General features: G+C 39.1%; 1 protein-coding gene across 2 annotated transcripts; it reads right to left on the bottom strand.

Annotated features, from left to right (window-relative positions):
• Positions 1-2,230: 2,230 nt before the first annotated feature.
• On the bottom strand, positions 2,231-15,320 carry si:dkey-246g23.4 (uncharacterized protein LOC559426 homolog). Of its 2 annotated transcripts, XM_044193914.1 has the most exons (7): positions 14,881-15,320; positions 14,729-14,778; positions 12,912-13,184; positions 12,253-12,396; positions 11,451-12,163; positions 10,580-10,820; positions 2,231-3,443 (listed from the first exon to the last, which is right to left on the bottom strand). In XM_044193914.1, exons 3-7 carry the CDS (start codon positions 13,147-13,149, stop codon positions 3,241-3,243), a joined length of 1,539 nt encoding a protein of 512 aa, XP_044049849.1. In that variant the 5' UTR covers positions 13,150-13,184; positions 14,729-14,778; positions 14,881-15,320; the 3' UTR covers positions 2,231-3,240. The 2 variants fall into 2 exon arrangements, with proteins under 2 accessions (XP_044049849.1, XP_044049848.1); XM_044193913.1 differs by lacking the exon at positions 14,729-14,778 and having other exon boundaries at positions 2,232-3,443; positions 14,881-15,319.
• Between the last annotated feature and the right edge of the window lie 1,321 nt (positions 15,321-16,641).

The following is a 16,641-nucleotide window of genomic DNA, read 5'->3' on the forward strand; positions in this document are numbered from 1 at the left end:
TGCCTCTCCCTCCTCCTTCTCTTCTTTTCTCTTCTCACCTCTCCTCTTTCTTGTCTCGCTACCTAGTGATTTGAACTCAGGTAGCTGTACAGAATTCCTCAACATGACCCCTGGGAGCAAAGTCGGCTGAAAAAAAAAGAGAAGAGAAAAATGTTTCAGCTGTTTCTATAGCGACCCTGAGCCCAGGGGTTCCACTTTGAGGTCAATGTGACCGGGAGGCGCTTCAGTAACTCCTATTAGACTTCAAAGCTCTTCCTGTGTTTTCTGCTTTATTGGAGTTGATGTGTGAGAGTCCCATATCCCTGCTGCTCCCCTTAATCTCTGCAAACACACACACACACACACACACACACACACACACACACACACAGACAGTGGGTTGTGGGCCAGGTGTAAACTAAAATTGTCCCACTTATCAGTTGCTAGAAGTTAAAGCACATGGGCTTGTCTCAACAGTTCTCCAACTTCTTGCATATGAACAAACATCATAGTCAGTGTGTGTGTCACTTTCATAAGATATCTTGACTTTTAGCATGGATGTGTTATTAGAACTAGATACTGGAACCCAAGATGGTGCCTGTTCATTACAATGAGAATTGCTCACCTGGCGCATACGCCCAAAACATTTTCTAGCTTTCGGGTTTACTTCCACTGAATATGCGCATAAGTGTTTCTCCTGCTGGCCCCACCCGCGAGTTCCCGCTTGGCCCATAGACTTTACAGTGTGATGATGTCTCAGATTTTTAAATTGCTTTCCTCGGCTCGAGGAAAGTTATATATAAATAAAACCTCCGTGGATCAAAAATTCATTATAGAAAGAGTCATAATTGACCTTGTTTGCAGTTCTTATTATACATCCATGACTTTTAGTCCCTTCTATGAGTCAAACTCCAAAAATGCTAAATCCAACATTTCCCATGATTCAACTCAATGACATCTTTCATTAGACCCTCCTAGCCTTCTAAAGCCTTCAGTTTATAATTCAGGCTTTCTGTTAAAAAGTCTTGATCCCAAGCCAAGATGATGCATGACATCCCAATGACATCATCAAGGTTCGTTTTTCAAACTTTGGAAAGCTCCCTCCAGAGCCACAGAAGACATTATACAGCTGTTTTTATAGGCTGACTAGTACTCCTCGTGACGAGTAAACTGAACTTCATTTACAAAATCGATGGAGTGACCCTTTAAGATTACTTTATACATGCTGCAAGGTCAAGACGGAATGTCCATGGTCACATCGTAGTTAGTATCTAAGGACAACATCATTTATCAGCTCAATCAATAAAAATATCTTAATATATTAAAGAAAATGGTGTTTAACTCTACACTGCCTGTTTTGTTTGTTGCTCAGTCAGACATGTTATTCCTTTTATGTGCAGTACAGATAGTGTGTGTAAATAAGGGTTTAGGGATTTCAGGCAGGCTGATATGCAATTAAAAGATCAAGCCTCAGCAGTCTTCCTTTCCCTCATAATAGGTAGAATACAGTGTGTGTATGTGTATGTGTGTGTGTCTGGTTTTCATGAAGAGTTTCTATGAAACATGGATTATGTCTTTATTCCTGTCTGGCAGGTCAAAGCCTTGTGGTATTTTGTGACTAGCTCTCTTGTTGTGGCAAGTTTTCTTTTCTGCAGTCTCTTTCCTTTCGTGTGTGTAGCTTTTGTCTGTTGGGGTGGGTGGGTGTAAACCTTGATTTGGAGTTTGTTATTGCAGATTTATGCAGAGTGACATGTTTATTTATACTTGTTATATTTGCATTATACCAGGTTGAAGATGTTTATCTGGTGCCTCTTGTTGGTTCTGGGTTATGAAAGCTAGTTTTCTTGATGGTTGCACATACCAAACATTCTGCAGTAGAGGAAGAAAATGAAGAAAAGCTTTTCTCACTGGGTTTCAGTTCTCATTGGGAGCTTGAACTTGGAAAGAAATTCACTGAGCCATTTACAACTTGTTTTGTTGTTTCAGTAATGTAATTTAACACTTGAGATTGTTTTTTGCGTATAGGTCAATGGGAACATGCTTCATATATTTTACTTGCAGCTGCAAAGGATACTGCATTCAGTTTGAGTACTGAATCAAAAACTCATGTTATGTACTGTAATTTGGTTGTTTGGTATAGATCTGTAAACTCCCCAATATTCCCTCTGGTATAATATTTGGCTATATCTGCACCATTCAGTTCAGTCATGCAGTTGTGAAGGTTGCAAATGCAATATCAGTAGCTTCTCACTGGAGGGAGCCATAGTCACATTTTCACTTTGCAACCCAGCATTTATTCATACATGACACCACTGCAATAAAGAACAAAAACATTCAAAAACAAAGTGTGACTTTAAGACAACATACAGTATGTGAAACACATGCTTTTTCTTTTTAATCAACTTCTGAACTTGTGATTTTTATAGAAATCTACAAAAATTCATAAGGCTCTATGATTGTCACATTCCTGACATATTTTGCACCTGAGTGACATAAATACACAGAATCTGCAGTGACAGTATGTTACTACAGTTTAGTACATTCCAGAAAGTAAGTTCAATGTTCAATATAAACACTTTAGGGACTAGGGAAAATTACTGCGGAAGGTTTCCTGTATTTAAACATTCAATATCTTAAAAATATATATATATTATTGTGCGCAACCAATACGCACATTAGAAATTAAATTAGCAATTTGTATCACATTTAGCAAATATTCCAGCCACTCTCTATGTTTGAAATAAGAGCTATTAACTGCTACAACACCAGTAAGCTAGCATGCAAAGTGAAATATATAAAGAAAGCCTTAAGTGTCTTGGTTGCAGTGTGGTTAACAATTAAGTGTTTTCAAATCGCCCATGGACTGAAAACACTCCTGCAGAACTGATCATATTAGTAACGTTCAAAAGAAAAAAAAACCTTCTACCCCAATAATCCTAATAATTTTTGTACAGTCCCTTAGGTTTGTAAAAACACTTGAGGTGTGAATTCACTTGATTCTGCCTCTGTTATGCAATTTATCTGGTCTGTGTGACAGAGATGCTGACATCCAAACCATCCACTTGACTCTGAAAGGCCCAGTTGATCCTGCAAATGATTTTTCTTTTAGACGTCTGACCTCCACTGTATTTATATTTCTCCATGAGAAAAAACACTGCTTCAGTCTTCACTATAATTGTCCATTTTTTGACTGTGATCTTGCGATCCAGATCTCTTTTCAAACTCGTTGTCTATCAGAAACAAAAACAATTTTTCCTTCATTCATGTCATGTCCAGCTCTTTGGCTTCAGCTCTGACGCTTTGTCCCATTTTGTCCGTATGCATATTGTGGTTCTTGGTGGTTGACCTCTGACCCCTGAGGTTCATCTGATAGAGGAGAAGCAGGAACAGAGCAGAGACGACGAGAGCCACTCCTGCCATTAGGAAGCCTGTTCCGTAATCACTCATCTTGTCTATGAAGAATCCTAAAGGGAAAAGTGCATGTGAGTGATTTGCAGCTTTGACAATGTAATTGTAATATTTTAGTCTAATGACAACATAAATACCTGACTGGAATGCACCTATTCCGGCCAAAACACAGCAATATCACAATTATGGTATAATTTTGGCTTCATTTAATGACAGATAGTTATAAACGAGGCAAAAGACTGAGGGAGAGATAAAGAAGAGAGGATTGCACAAAGATTAATTTTATCCTGAGGCGGTAATGCCAGTGCCTTCCTCCCATGAAGGAAACATAATTAGAACGCTTTGATGAAGTCTCAACATCCATCAACTCTTTGGTCATCAAAGTGCTCAAAGTACTGAACGGTAGAGTAAATAAGTTAGAAATAGCCTCGGTGTCAGAGGGACCATGTTAAGTTAGAAATAGGACAGCACCTTCTCTTTAATTAGCTCTTAAATGTATTTGAGGTCAGTTTCAGCCTGTAGCATTATCTTAAATTTAACATTTACATGTGGTGGTATTGCTTTAATCCAAATTAGGAGGTTTTCAGGAGCTAATTAAACAGAAATGGAGATATCAAAAGGAAAATTAGGAATGAGAACTGAGCAGGGGAATGAAAAGTATTTATTTATGTTTTCTAGCATTTTCTCATACATCAGGCCAGTGACAATGGACACAATTTATAATAAAAAATATATACTGTGCAAAAGGGAAAGTCCAAGTTCCTCTACACATACTGTACATCTGCAGAGCGAGAGAATAGAAGCCTGGCACACTTTAATCAGACTAACTCAAATACTCTCATTCCCTGTTTTTGCTACACTAACAGCCTTCTTGGAAATCCATAGATACCATCAAATGAACAATCCAAAATAGAAATAATGTGAATGTGTTTTTTTCCACTCTGTTGGAGAGGTTTCCCTAGCTGATTTACTGCTGGCTGAGGCAGGACACTTTCTGGCAGGAGTGGCTGTGCCTGGGTGCCAAAGTCATGCTGGCTGTTTTTCAGGCTGTATTTACTGCTATTGGTTTGTCCTTTCTGGGCTACTGTAGAAACATGGCGGTGCAACATGGCGGACTCCATGGAAGGGGACCCGTTCCCTATGTAGATGCAAGTGGTCACTTGCAGTGATGAACCCACAGAGAATTATCACATGGCTCTGCAGTTTCCTTCAAACCTACTCAGCGTTTTAGTGTCTTTCTGTTCACTATTTTGATTTTATGGCTCACGACATTACTGTTTTAGGTCACTCTCACCGCCCTCATCAGTGTCATTTTCAGTCGCATCAGCCAACTGTTTTCAGTGAAAAAGATTTGATAAACCTACTGTATTTCCAAGCACCAAAAAGGCAGGCCGTAAAAGTTACTAACTGGCTGGTGAACATAGTGGAGCATTTAGCAGTTGAAGAGCCAGATATTTCCCTTATGAGTTGGTGGAAACCAAAACAGAGCTAAAAGAGCGAATGTTGGACTTTCATTTTCCATGTGGTCAGAAACATGAATTCAAATTAATTCTAATGTTGTTCTGTATCTGCTGGATGTGCAAACAACTGTTTGCTAACAAATTCACCATATCAACTTAAAGGGAAAATTTGGCACCTTTTATGTGGATGTCCAGTCAGTGTTGATGGTAAATGCAGACGATGGAAGCAATGAATTGCTCAGTGTGTGCTATATTGACAGAGAAAGCTTTTGCGAAGTAGTTCTTCCTGCCATATTTGACGTGACAGTGCAACGTGTTTTCATTCCCAGGGAGTCAAATACCGACATTTTGTCTTGTCCTTTGGCATTATATACAGATGCACATAGCGTCTGTAGGAGATGCCTTCAGAAACTACTTGGTTAGGTAGTAGGAAGTCACATGACGTAAATGACATAAGTCATGTAAGTCACGTAGCGTGACTTGTAAGGTAACGTAACTTAAAACTTTAAAATAATGTTAACTTTTAGTTTCACACAGGACACAAACCTGGTCTCCTGAGTGAAAGTCCTGTGTTTGTTTGACCCATCCATCCATCCATCCATCCACCTGGCTACCTTAAGGCCCTGTGCATCCCATATAAATGCTAAAGGGTATAATGTGTGTCTGTATACAACGTAGAGGGGCGTGACACGTTGGTATTTGACGCCCTGGGAAAGAGAACGGGCTAGACAGTGACGTAGTTGGAGGCAAGGAAGAACTACAGGCTATTTCAGCGTGGATTTCTAGTCTCTGCCTCTGGGTAGCTAGGAGGCCTGCTAGATACAGCTCAAAAACAAAACTTACTTGTTCTCTTTGTTCTCTTTATATTGCAAACTAGCTACGTTTCCAACAGATCGGTTAGATTCTACACAATTCAATTGTTCAGTTCATTTTACAGAAACCATGAGCACCAAAGTACAATTCATTTAGATTTACCTGCATGGTAAACAAGAGAGACGAAAGGAAAGTGGTGACTCCCTAACCTTATCTTTGAAGCGGTCATAAAGTCTGATTTTCCTTGATTATTTATATTCCTTTAGTCCACTGATCAAAATAATCAAAACGTTTTTTCATATAAAATATTCCAAGTTGTGGATGTTGTCATGTGAAGTCACTTGCTCACTTCTCTGCTAACTTTGTTCGTCAAACAAGACTGCACTTTAACTGACAAACAATATTACCTCCTCTTCCTGCACCTTGTTGTTGGGTATTCTTGTTTTCATTACCTTGCTTTAGTTGCAAATAAAGGTTCAAATAACTACGGTAACCTCTGGCTTTCATCCTTTCTAATGTAGGCTACCGGTATTTTGATACGGGGCGCTCTCTCTTTCTCATATGGGCCATTTTTTCATGTCATCCTCCCACTCCTTAATAGTTTAAGGTTGTGGCAGCAAACTGCCATTTCAATTTTTTATTGATTTTTGGAAGTGCTCCCACAACATCATTAAATAAGCTAGTTAAGCCAACTTTAGCTCAAGGAAACGATCAAACAGAAGTGTGGCACAAAAACCAAAGTTTGACCAACTGTTTACTTCCGCATTCGAAAATAAGGTAAATACAATCATAAAAAACAAAATAAACAATAAACAATTCTTAATAATAAACATTCTCTCCAATGGACCTTTTTTTTTTACAGCAATGGCGGACCGCGGAGCTCTATACATGGCTCTGTTTTCCTCCCCGCTTCTGCTCTGACAAACCAATCATTGCTGGTTGGCATCAAACGCATCATTACCAGTGCGGGGATGTCGCCACAGACACCAGATTTTAAAACTCTACTGCGAAATACAGAGAGATTTACCTGGCTCTGATAGTCTCAATCAGCATTGTGTGAACTTATTTGGCAAGGGCTTGAATGTAATGGACGTTCATTTATATGTAAAAGTCCCGCACTCTAGCTTTAAGTCTCATTTAATGCCAACTAAATAATGTGAGTAGTAGGTTGGATGCACGTAACTGTTTTTTCATGTTGCTTTTTACTGCAGTACTAGCTCAGCTAGCATTAGCTTTGTTGTTATTAGGAAGCCCGCTGGGTGGGCATGGGTGTCAGAAGCTCACGCGCAATGCATTCTGTTACCAGGGCTAGACTGGGACAAAAAATCGGCCCAGGCATTTTCGGCCCAGACCGGCCCCCCACAATCGGTTTAACACCACCCACAAGTACACCATCCTTGCGGTCCCCTAAAATAACTAAATTGGGGAATAAATTCAGATCAAGAATTATTATCCATAATTTTCCCTGACAAAGACGTGCAAAAACCTGTACAATTTAAACAATAACATAGTGGTAATGACCAAATAGTTGTTTATTCGATTAATGCATGGAGCTGTTTCATCTCATTTCATTGGATACCTACTAACTATTCAGTTCATACAGATTTCAAGTATCCAAATATTGATAATGACTATTGCATAAGGTGTTTACACAACAGATCACCTTTTATATTAATGTTCAGAGAGGAATAATAGACCTGTGTATGCAATATGCCAATTAAATCAAGGGTGTGCTTGTTTACTTGGGGAGTTTATCTACAGTTGACCTTTATGCATGCGCACTGGTGCTCATGCGCCTACCACGTGAACGTGCAGCACTAAACAGTTTGAACATGCTGTAGGTGGAGAAAGGTCTGTTGTAGTCTTCAGCTCAACTCAAATAAAACAGAAATCCTTGTTATTGGGCCCCAACATATCACCAAACAAATACTGCCATCTACTGGTTTCCTGTCACAACATATCAAGCCTGTTGCAAGAAATCTTGGTGTCCTCTTTGATAGCAATTTATGTTTTGAGCAACATATCACTAAGCTTGTCCAATCATGGTTTTATCACCTGCAAAAATACGATCTATTTTAAATCTTAGTGATGCAGAACTGTTGTACATGCTTTTATCTCTTCGCGCCTTGATTACTGTAACAGCCTGTTCATTTGTCTTAATCAAAAAACTTTGAAACTACAAACTACAGACTGTACAGAACTCAGCTGCTAGGCTTTTAACTAGGATCAAGAGGTATGATCACATGTTTTAGCCTCTTTACATTGGCTCCCTTTTAGGATTTTTGGATTTTAGGATTGATTTTAAGATCATATTGATTACTTTTAAGGCTCTTCATGGCCTGGCTCCAGATTATATTTTAGACTTTTTAATCCCTTATGAACGATCGTGTAATTTGAGATCTTCAGGCAGGGGTCTTCTGTCTGTTTCTGAGTCCAGGATGAAAACAAAGGGGGACAGAGCTTTTGCCATCAGGGCCCCGAGGATCTGGAAGAACTTGCCCGAAGAAATTAGGTTGTTGGAGTCAGTGTCTTCTTTTAAGTTGCTTCTTAAAATGCATTTTTATAGGAAAGCATATCCTGATCTGTTTGTTTGATTGTTTTTTATGTGTTTTATCCCTGTGGTATTTTATTTCTCTTTCGGTGAAGCACTTTGTACTTTGTTTTGATAAGTGCTCTATAAATAAAGTTTATTATTATTATTACTTCATGTAGGTCAGTGCAGTCACATGCAGTGGAGCTACAGATGTAACCGATACAGCTTTTACATGCATCTTTATCAAGGGAACCCTAAGCCTAATATGTTTAATAATATTATGATGTGGTGGAATATAAATAAGTACATTTACTGAACTACTGTTAACAACAAATTCATGGTACATGTACTTCACTTGAGTATTTACATTTTATGCAACTTTCTACTTCTACTCCGCTACATCTCAGAGGCAAATATTGTACATTTAACTCCACTACATTTGTCTGACAGCTTTGTTACTTTTCAGATTACAATATTTCATACCCTTCCTGTCCAGTGAAAACCATGTACCTCCAATTTTGGTGATTTTGAATTTGAATGTTTTGGGTTGTGTTTATGGGTTGGTAAATTATCCTACTTCTTAAACTAAATAAACTATTTAATCTCCCCCACCCCCTTGGATTAGCTGAAGTCACAAAGCTGAAAACAGGGCTCTTTTTCTGAGCTCATGACTTTTTAGAGATACGTGTTTCTACAAATATGTGATTTTATAGAATATGATGCATTGCTGTAGATTAAACTACCCAGCAGTATATAAAGTAGTTAAAATTAGCTCAACCTTAAACATCTACAGCCGTAAAATGCAACAAACATTAATGTAGCAGTAATATTAATCCATCATATGATACGATATGGACCTAGGTCACTCACTCCTTAGCCAGCCGAAGTTGCAACAGCATTAGGGAACTATGCTAGGCTACAAAAACAATGCTTCAATGCCAAATAGCTTATGCTACACTATTTGGCATTGACTGACCAGCAGTAGCTGATGCATGCTAATCCCTGTTTATCGCTTCAACTACACTCTCCTCCTGCTCACTCAGTTCCTCGGCTTCCCTGTCACACTGCTCCTAACATGGCCAGCCACCTCTCCTCCTTCCACCTGTTGCATAATGATTGTTACTGCTGTCGCCGTAGATGTTTAAGCTACTGCTGCAACCCCTACAGCAAACATATCTGTGATTGGTGCACATTTGGCGGCATCCACATCTGGATTCTTCTTTTTTTTTTTGGCCCACAAGGTCTCCGCGCCCTCCTTCTTTGTTTTTGCTTATTCATCTTGACATTTGACAAAGACACCCTCCTTCATTCACAGATTCACAGCCACTGCATTTGACACGGTCATTATAGAAAATGGGCGGCTGCCCCTTCTTTATGAGCCGGACATTAGAAAAACAATATATATGCAGTATATTGCCAGCAACCGGCTTCCAAGGTGCATCAGCCCCACCGGGAAAATGCCTGGTATGCCAGATTACCAGTCCAGCTCTGCCTGGTACACAGGAGAACTCAGCTTTTTCTCTGTCAATATAGCACACAATGAAGAATTTATTGCTTCAACTGACTACATTTACCATCAACACTAACTGGACATTCACATAAAAGGTAAAATTTTCCCTTTAAAATACATCAGGCCACAGGTTTGAACAAGTCTGAGAAAAATCCTATAAATCCTATATGGCATTCACAAGATGTTTTGGTTTTCTTTACTCCTTTGTTATGACATGGTTATGGTATTACAGTTGTTCTCATGTTCTGTAGGACACAGTGTATAGATTTGGACAAATGTCAAATCAAAAGTAACAAACTGGAAAGTCAATGGGGAAGAAACTCCATTTAAAGGGGGAAAAAAGAATCTTTGGGAAGCAATCAGCCATGAAATTAACACAACCATAAAGTATCATGATATTATAATTTTTGCACAGTCACTATATATAAACCTTGGATCCTGTGGGATGGACTATCAACAAAATTCATGATTAATTGAAGGGTGGTGCTGCATGTCATGAAGGTATAAAAATCTCATTTTGGATGAATAGGCTTACTGGGCTGTAGTTACAATGCAGAATGATGTATAAGCACATCCATTGTGTGAGATTTAATGTGTTGGAAGAATAGGCCCAGGAAAACGACAGACACTGTAACCTTGAGTTAATGATTTGGGTTTTAACAGAAATGTTAACATAAGGTAAATTACATACAATTCTATTCTGTTCTTTTTTACTCTGTGCGGCTTCTTATTTATTTCTAGCTGGCAGTCAGTTAGCATGGTAGAACGAATCACATGGAATTTTACAGAAACAACTCAAAACTGAAATCCATTTCTTTTTTATATGCACAGTAGGTACGCTGTATACTTGCATGTGACTATCAAAGCATCACTTACCAGCAATGGGCGGTCCAAGCAGGCCCCCGCTACTGCGTATGAGCATAAAGAACCCTAGTGCGCTTCCGAGCCTGTTGGCGCCCACAATCTCAGCAAGCACGGTGATGTGGATGGCGACTGTGGCACCGTACACCAGGCCATAAGCTGTGCTGAAAGCAGCCAGCTCTGAGAAGGAGGAGGCCAGTGGGCAGAGGAGTAACACAATACCCAGCAGAATTACTGTAGCTGTCAGCTGCTGCACCTGGTAGGAACAGAGACACAGGTGACGGACTGTGCATCAGCTGTTGCACCTACAGTGGCCTCCATAACCATACACACTTTTCATGTAGACAGAACATTGTGTCTTTACAGGAATAGTTTGACATTTTGGAAAACGTGAAGATCGTTAGCCTACCACTCTCAAGTCTTGTCGCTAAATATGAAGCTACAACAAGCAGCTGATTAGCTTAGCTTAACAGAAGGACTGGAAGCAGGAGGGAACAGCTAGCCTGGCTCTCTCCAGAAGTAAAACAAAATCTGCCTACCATGTATGTGCTGGACTATTTCTTGTAGTTTTTGAGTCCTCGAGTTTTGTCGTTACTGTGAGGTTGCCAGACAACTAGTGTAGACTATAGGAGGTTACTGCTCTAGGCTAGCTATTAGTCCAACATAAGTCCATGTGAAACCACCTTTTACCTTTGTTCAGAGCCAGGCTAGCCGTTTCTCCCTGCTTCCAGTCTTTATGCTAAGCTAAGCTAATTGGCTGTTGGCATTAGTTTTATATATATTTACTGTACAGACATAAAAGTAGTATCAATCTTCTCATCTAACTCTCAAATAAGCAAATCAATCAAAATGTTGTTACTCTGGTTAACTATTCAACTGAACTTACTGTCTCCATCAGTCTCAGGTTTGCCACCCATCCAAAGAAAACCCTTCCAAACAGGTCCAAGACTGCAGAGATGGACATAAGTGCAGCTGCCTGGTACTCCTCAATCCCCTTACTATGAGCATATGGAACCAGGAACAGAGCGGGGGCAAAGAAACCCAGTGCAGCAAACACCCCAAACATTGAATAGACCATGAATCGAGCATTAGTGATGAGGGTATAATCCACATAGCAATGGATTTTGGTCCTTAGTTCAGCCCTCCTGTTGTTTGAGTCTTGTACTTTCATGGTCAAATTAGGTATCTCTTCAGGGTCTTCAAGGCATGCCTTGATTGTCCCCTGATCAGACCCCTCAGATATTCTCAGCTCCTCCGCCTCTAGGCAGCTTGGTTTGCTGTGCTCTGAGCCATCTTTAGGTAACAATTCCAGGGACAAGCCCTCTTCCTCTGCTTTGATCTCACAAGTCACATTTCCGGTAGCTTTTAAGGGCCTCAGTAGCATCCCGCATACACATAGGTTAAGCTGCAGACCCCCTAGGATTAGCAAAGCACCTCTCCAGGAGTAGCTGTCAATCAACAGCTGGAACAGGGGTGTGAGGACAAAGGTAAGGATGCACTCTCCAGCGCTGGCCAAGGCATTTGCCATTGGACGCCTCTGCTCAAAGTACAAGCCCAGCATGGTCACTGTGGGGGTCCATGTCAATGCATAGCCAAAACCTGCAGCAAAGGAGACCAGTGAATATCATATTTTGTGTGTATGTTTTTGAGTTTGTGTTGTATGTGTGTATTTGCTTAAAACCACTCACCATTTAGGAACCCCACTGTTAAATAGAGTTCAATCAGGTTACGAGCAAAAGTCCCAAACACGACTCCTATGCTGCATAAGAGTCCTCCCATTATCACTACAGGGCGATGACTGTAGCGAACACTCAGAGCAGATGCTACAGGAGCTGCAGAGGGACACACAGGACATTCATATATAATCCTATTCAGGATATATAAAGTAATTCTACTTGGGGCAAATAAATTGCAGTATACTACTTTACAGCAGGTAATAGGTCCTATTTATTTTTAAGATGTATAAATGAAGATGTTCTCTTGAAGCATATCCTGTTTGATTTATTTTCTCACTGACAATAACATTAAGTTAAACCACAGAAGACTTTCAGACAGAAGTTTAAGAGTTTTTAGATTAATCCCAGTGCCTCTTGCTGTCTGAGTAGGGCTACATATATATATATATACACATATACATATACATATACACATATACATATATACATACATATATACATACACACATATATATATACATATACATATACATATATATACACATATACATATATATACATATATATACATATATATATATACACATATATATATACACACACATATATATATAAACACACAGTTTTTAAAGACATATGTAATTTTAAGAGAAAAAGATTGTGATAATTACCCACAACGTGAATGGTAGCCACCGCAATAGAGGTAATCCAAGATGTTCCTGTTGCTGTGGTTTCAAAGTATTTGTGTATCTCAACATAAAATACACCAAAGGCCTTAATGATCCCAAAGGTCAGGCCAAAGACCAGGAAGCAGGAGAGCAGGATGAACCAGGCGTAGCCACCATCAGGGGCTGTTGCTGCTGTTGCTGCAGCTACTCTTACCTTCTGAGCCTTTCCTGGAGAGTCCATGTTGATCTTCACTGGTTTCTACAACACTCAAATGACTAGGGAAAAATAGACAGATGTTATTCTTTATCTTTTGTATACAAGGGTGGAAGTAACGAATTATCTTTACTCTTATTACTGTAACAAAGTCATTTTTTGTGTGCACTAAATCAGTAATGTTACTTGCATAAAGTATTATTAAAGTGAAGTGTTGTACTTTGCTGCATTTCAAGTCACATCCGTTAAAGAGTAAAAACCAAAAGTCACATGGAAAAATCATGATAAACTGTGTGAGAATGGAACAAGAGAAATGTATTCAATCAGCAGCTGCAGCAGAGACACTGGTCGAGTGTCAGGGGGTGTGAGGGGTACAGTCGCACCTGGGCCGGGGCTAGCTGTTTGTGGACAGTACAAGAAATGTACAACAATTCAATTAAATTATGGATGACGTCATTATGGGTTATGTTGTAGAAAAAGTTTCAGTCAGGAACGAATGAGGGACTACACCGTCTTATTATGGGTTATGGTTAAGGTTAGCATTATTGTACCTCGGCTTAAGCAAAATAAAAAAAGGAAGCTACCTTAATTAATCACTGGTTTAATGCTCCACCTGGAGAGCATGCAAAGTGACCCTAATCAAACACCCCCACGATGTTGCTTGACAACTCACTGAAACTCTAAAACAAGATACAGTAGCCTGTATGGCCACACATAAGAATAATCAGCACATTCATTATTAAACCTCAGGTTTTCTATTACAACTGTTTGTTCTTTTTCCCCCCTTGTGATAAAAGTTGTATTTCCAGGTTTACAGCTCAATCAACTCATCCAACTAGAGTAATAAACAATACAGACTAATCATCACACTACAAATAGTAAAGCCACGTCTTTTTGTGATGCTGGTGATATAACTTAATGCATAAGAAATACATTCATTGTGAAGCATTGCCTTTAACAATTTATATCTCATCAAACATTACCTTTCTTTGAGGATTTATACCAGCTCTCCCTCAAGCAGACTGCACATGTACCACAGTACCAAAATCCAGAGGGTTGGATTAACCTTTTTCTGCTACAGTGTCTTTTTTTAATGAACACCATGTATGAATCTTATGAATCTACTATGAACTGAACATAAAATACTGGTCACCACCTAACATTAATCAATATTATAATCTCAAGATTATAATCTTAAATGCATATTTAGAAATTGGAATTTCCAGGTATGTCAGGTATATATATTACACTTTTCAGGTATTGGATATGACATTAAACTATTAAAATTATCTTTATTTAAGCAGAATAGATCATTTGTGACAGAAGGCCATTCTTGAACAGCTTGTAATACATTTACACAACAGCGTTTACACCTGTCCAGAGAAGGGAATACAATGACAATTTGCCATTGTAAGCGTTTGTCATCTCTTTGGGCCACAGTCAGTACAAGCAGATTAGATTTACCATGCATGATAGGATTTAGCTCAATTCCTCTTTCCGTTGATGAAAAATACATAACACACTTAATAATAATGGAGCCTCATAGACTGCTTAAGAACCTGCATACAAAGGATTTTCAAGCATTTTATTTATACAGATTGCCCACCTCCTGTGTGATCGGACTAAATGAGGTCTGGACCCAAATCTGGATCATGACTGCAAAATCGCACAATACAACCAAGGTGAATCACAAAGTTCACAATACAATTCACAGAATTTACACACAATTTTGGGTGTAAAATCATATTTCTACCATACCTGTTGTGGTCAAATTGAAGCCATCATGCTCCTCCTGCAGGGCAGCTCTCCAGGGTTGGTATGATTTCATAACCTGATGGCAAGGGCTTGGCACTCTTTGCTTGTCACATGCAGTGGTGGTGGTGTAACTCACACACACTTGACAGGCACTCTTCAGAGAAATCACGTTTCAGGTTAAATGGTGCAAGGGTCAAACATGAATGATATGTGACAGAGAGAGCTTATGTGTAACACACGTGCGTTTGAGCAGCTAATCTGGACAGACCTTTGTAACCCATTTTCTCTGGATTCCTGAGTGTGACAACACGTTGAAAACAAAACGCATGCAAGGCAAAGTTTCATCAACTGTTGTTGTAAGATTTCGTGTGTCTTGCTTAGAGTCAAGAGCAAGGGACAAAGAGCAGATTTGAACTTAAATGTAATGTTATCTTGTATTTGACACCATCAGTTCAATTCCTCTATATAATTATTGAGGAAATTAACTGTACCAAGGGTAATACAATTAAAAAGGTAAATGGCATTGACATCGACATTACATATCCATGACTAAATTAGCAAAAATCAAAGTTAAAGATGTAATGTAAAAAATAAAAGTCAGACAGTATTATTATATATATTGGCACAAGATTAACACCCTCATGCGGAGATCAAGCTACAGGCTCAGACAACCGAGACAATGTTCTGCATGGGGCAAGACAACGCAGAGGGGCGCCCAGCAAGTCCTTTCATATGTGATACGCTTCCCCATGCTCACATCACTCCTGCTTCTTCACAGACAGCTAACACGAATCCTCTGATGATCAATGTTTCAGAATGTGTCAAAACCAACAAGGTGCTCAGAGTGTACGCTTCCTCTGAGCAAAATTAGTTTACAACGAATGAACCTGAGACATGATGCTGTCTAATGGTCATCAAATTGCTAAGAAATGCTATTAGAATCATTTAAAACCTACACAAATTCTGTATTGTTCTAATCAAGAGACAATTCTCAAGACTGCATTCAATGTGAGTTTTGAACTCTGAAGTTCCTGTTTTGAGATATTGAGCATCTAAGATTTGGCTTGCCATTTAGCAAAACTACAATGTACGTATGATGTACGTATTCACAAAATAACTCCACAAGGACAAGTTGTTAATCAGGAAGAAACAAAGACATGAGGACATTTTTAATATTTTCAAATGGTTGTGAATTGGCATGCTTGGAATCATCTGCTCTATTACTGTGTAACATTGACTTTCTCATTAACAAACAGGGAAAGATGGACATAATTTGAAATGTGAAGACTTTTTACTGTCAGATGGCTTCATTATCCCACAAACAGCTTGGACAAATGCCTCATAAATTACCTTTAACTGCCTCTCACTTTTGCAAACTATTAATTCAGCCTATGAACTGCCACTTTTATGGGCTTTACAGTTCACTAAAGAGGCACAGTACCAAGGCTTGGGATATGCCAGATCATTACTGGGGACAAGCATCTTTACAAAGTCAAATGCACAGAGTTTGGGCCAAGTTCCTGTGAGCTCCTGAGTCAGCAGACAGCGGCAAAGACGGTTTAGTCTTGCTTTAATAGGGCAACAAATTATTATTTATAGTCTATTGATCACATTAGATCTTCTGGAACTGTCAGCACAACACTAAACCACTTAAATGACACTATTGGGGTGACTCATTGGCCTGCTTTTGCATATTTAATGGAATATTTCCAATGCAAAGCCAACTGATGAAAATCTATTCCATACTAATATATAATTTTGTAC

The sequence above is a fragment of the Siniperca chuatsi genome, linkage group LG4 (assembly GCF_020085105.1).
Source record: "Siniperca chuatsi isolate FFG_IHB_CAS linkage group LG4, ASM2008510v1, whole genome shotgun sequence".
Classification (NCBI taxonomy): domain Eukaryota; kingdom Metazoa; phylum Chordata; class Actinopteri; order Centrarchiformes; family Sinipercidae; genus Siniperca; species Siniperca chuatsi.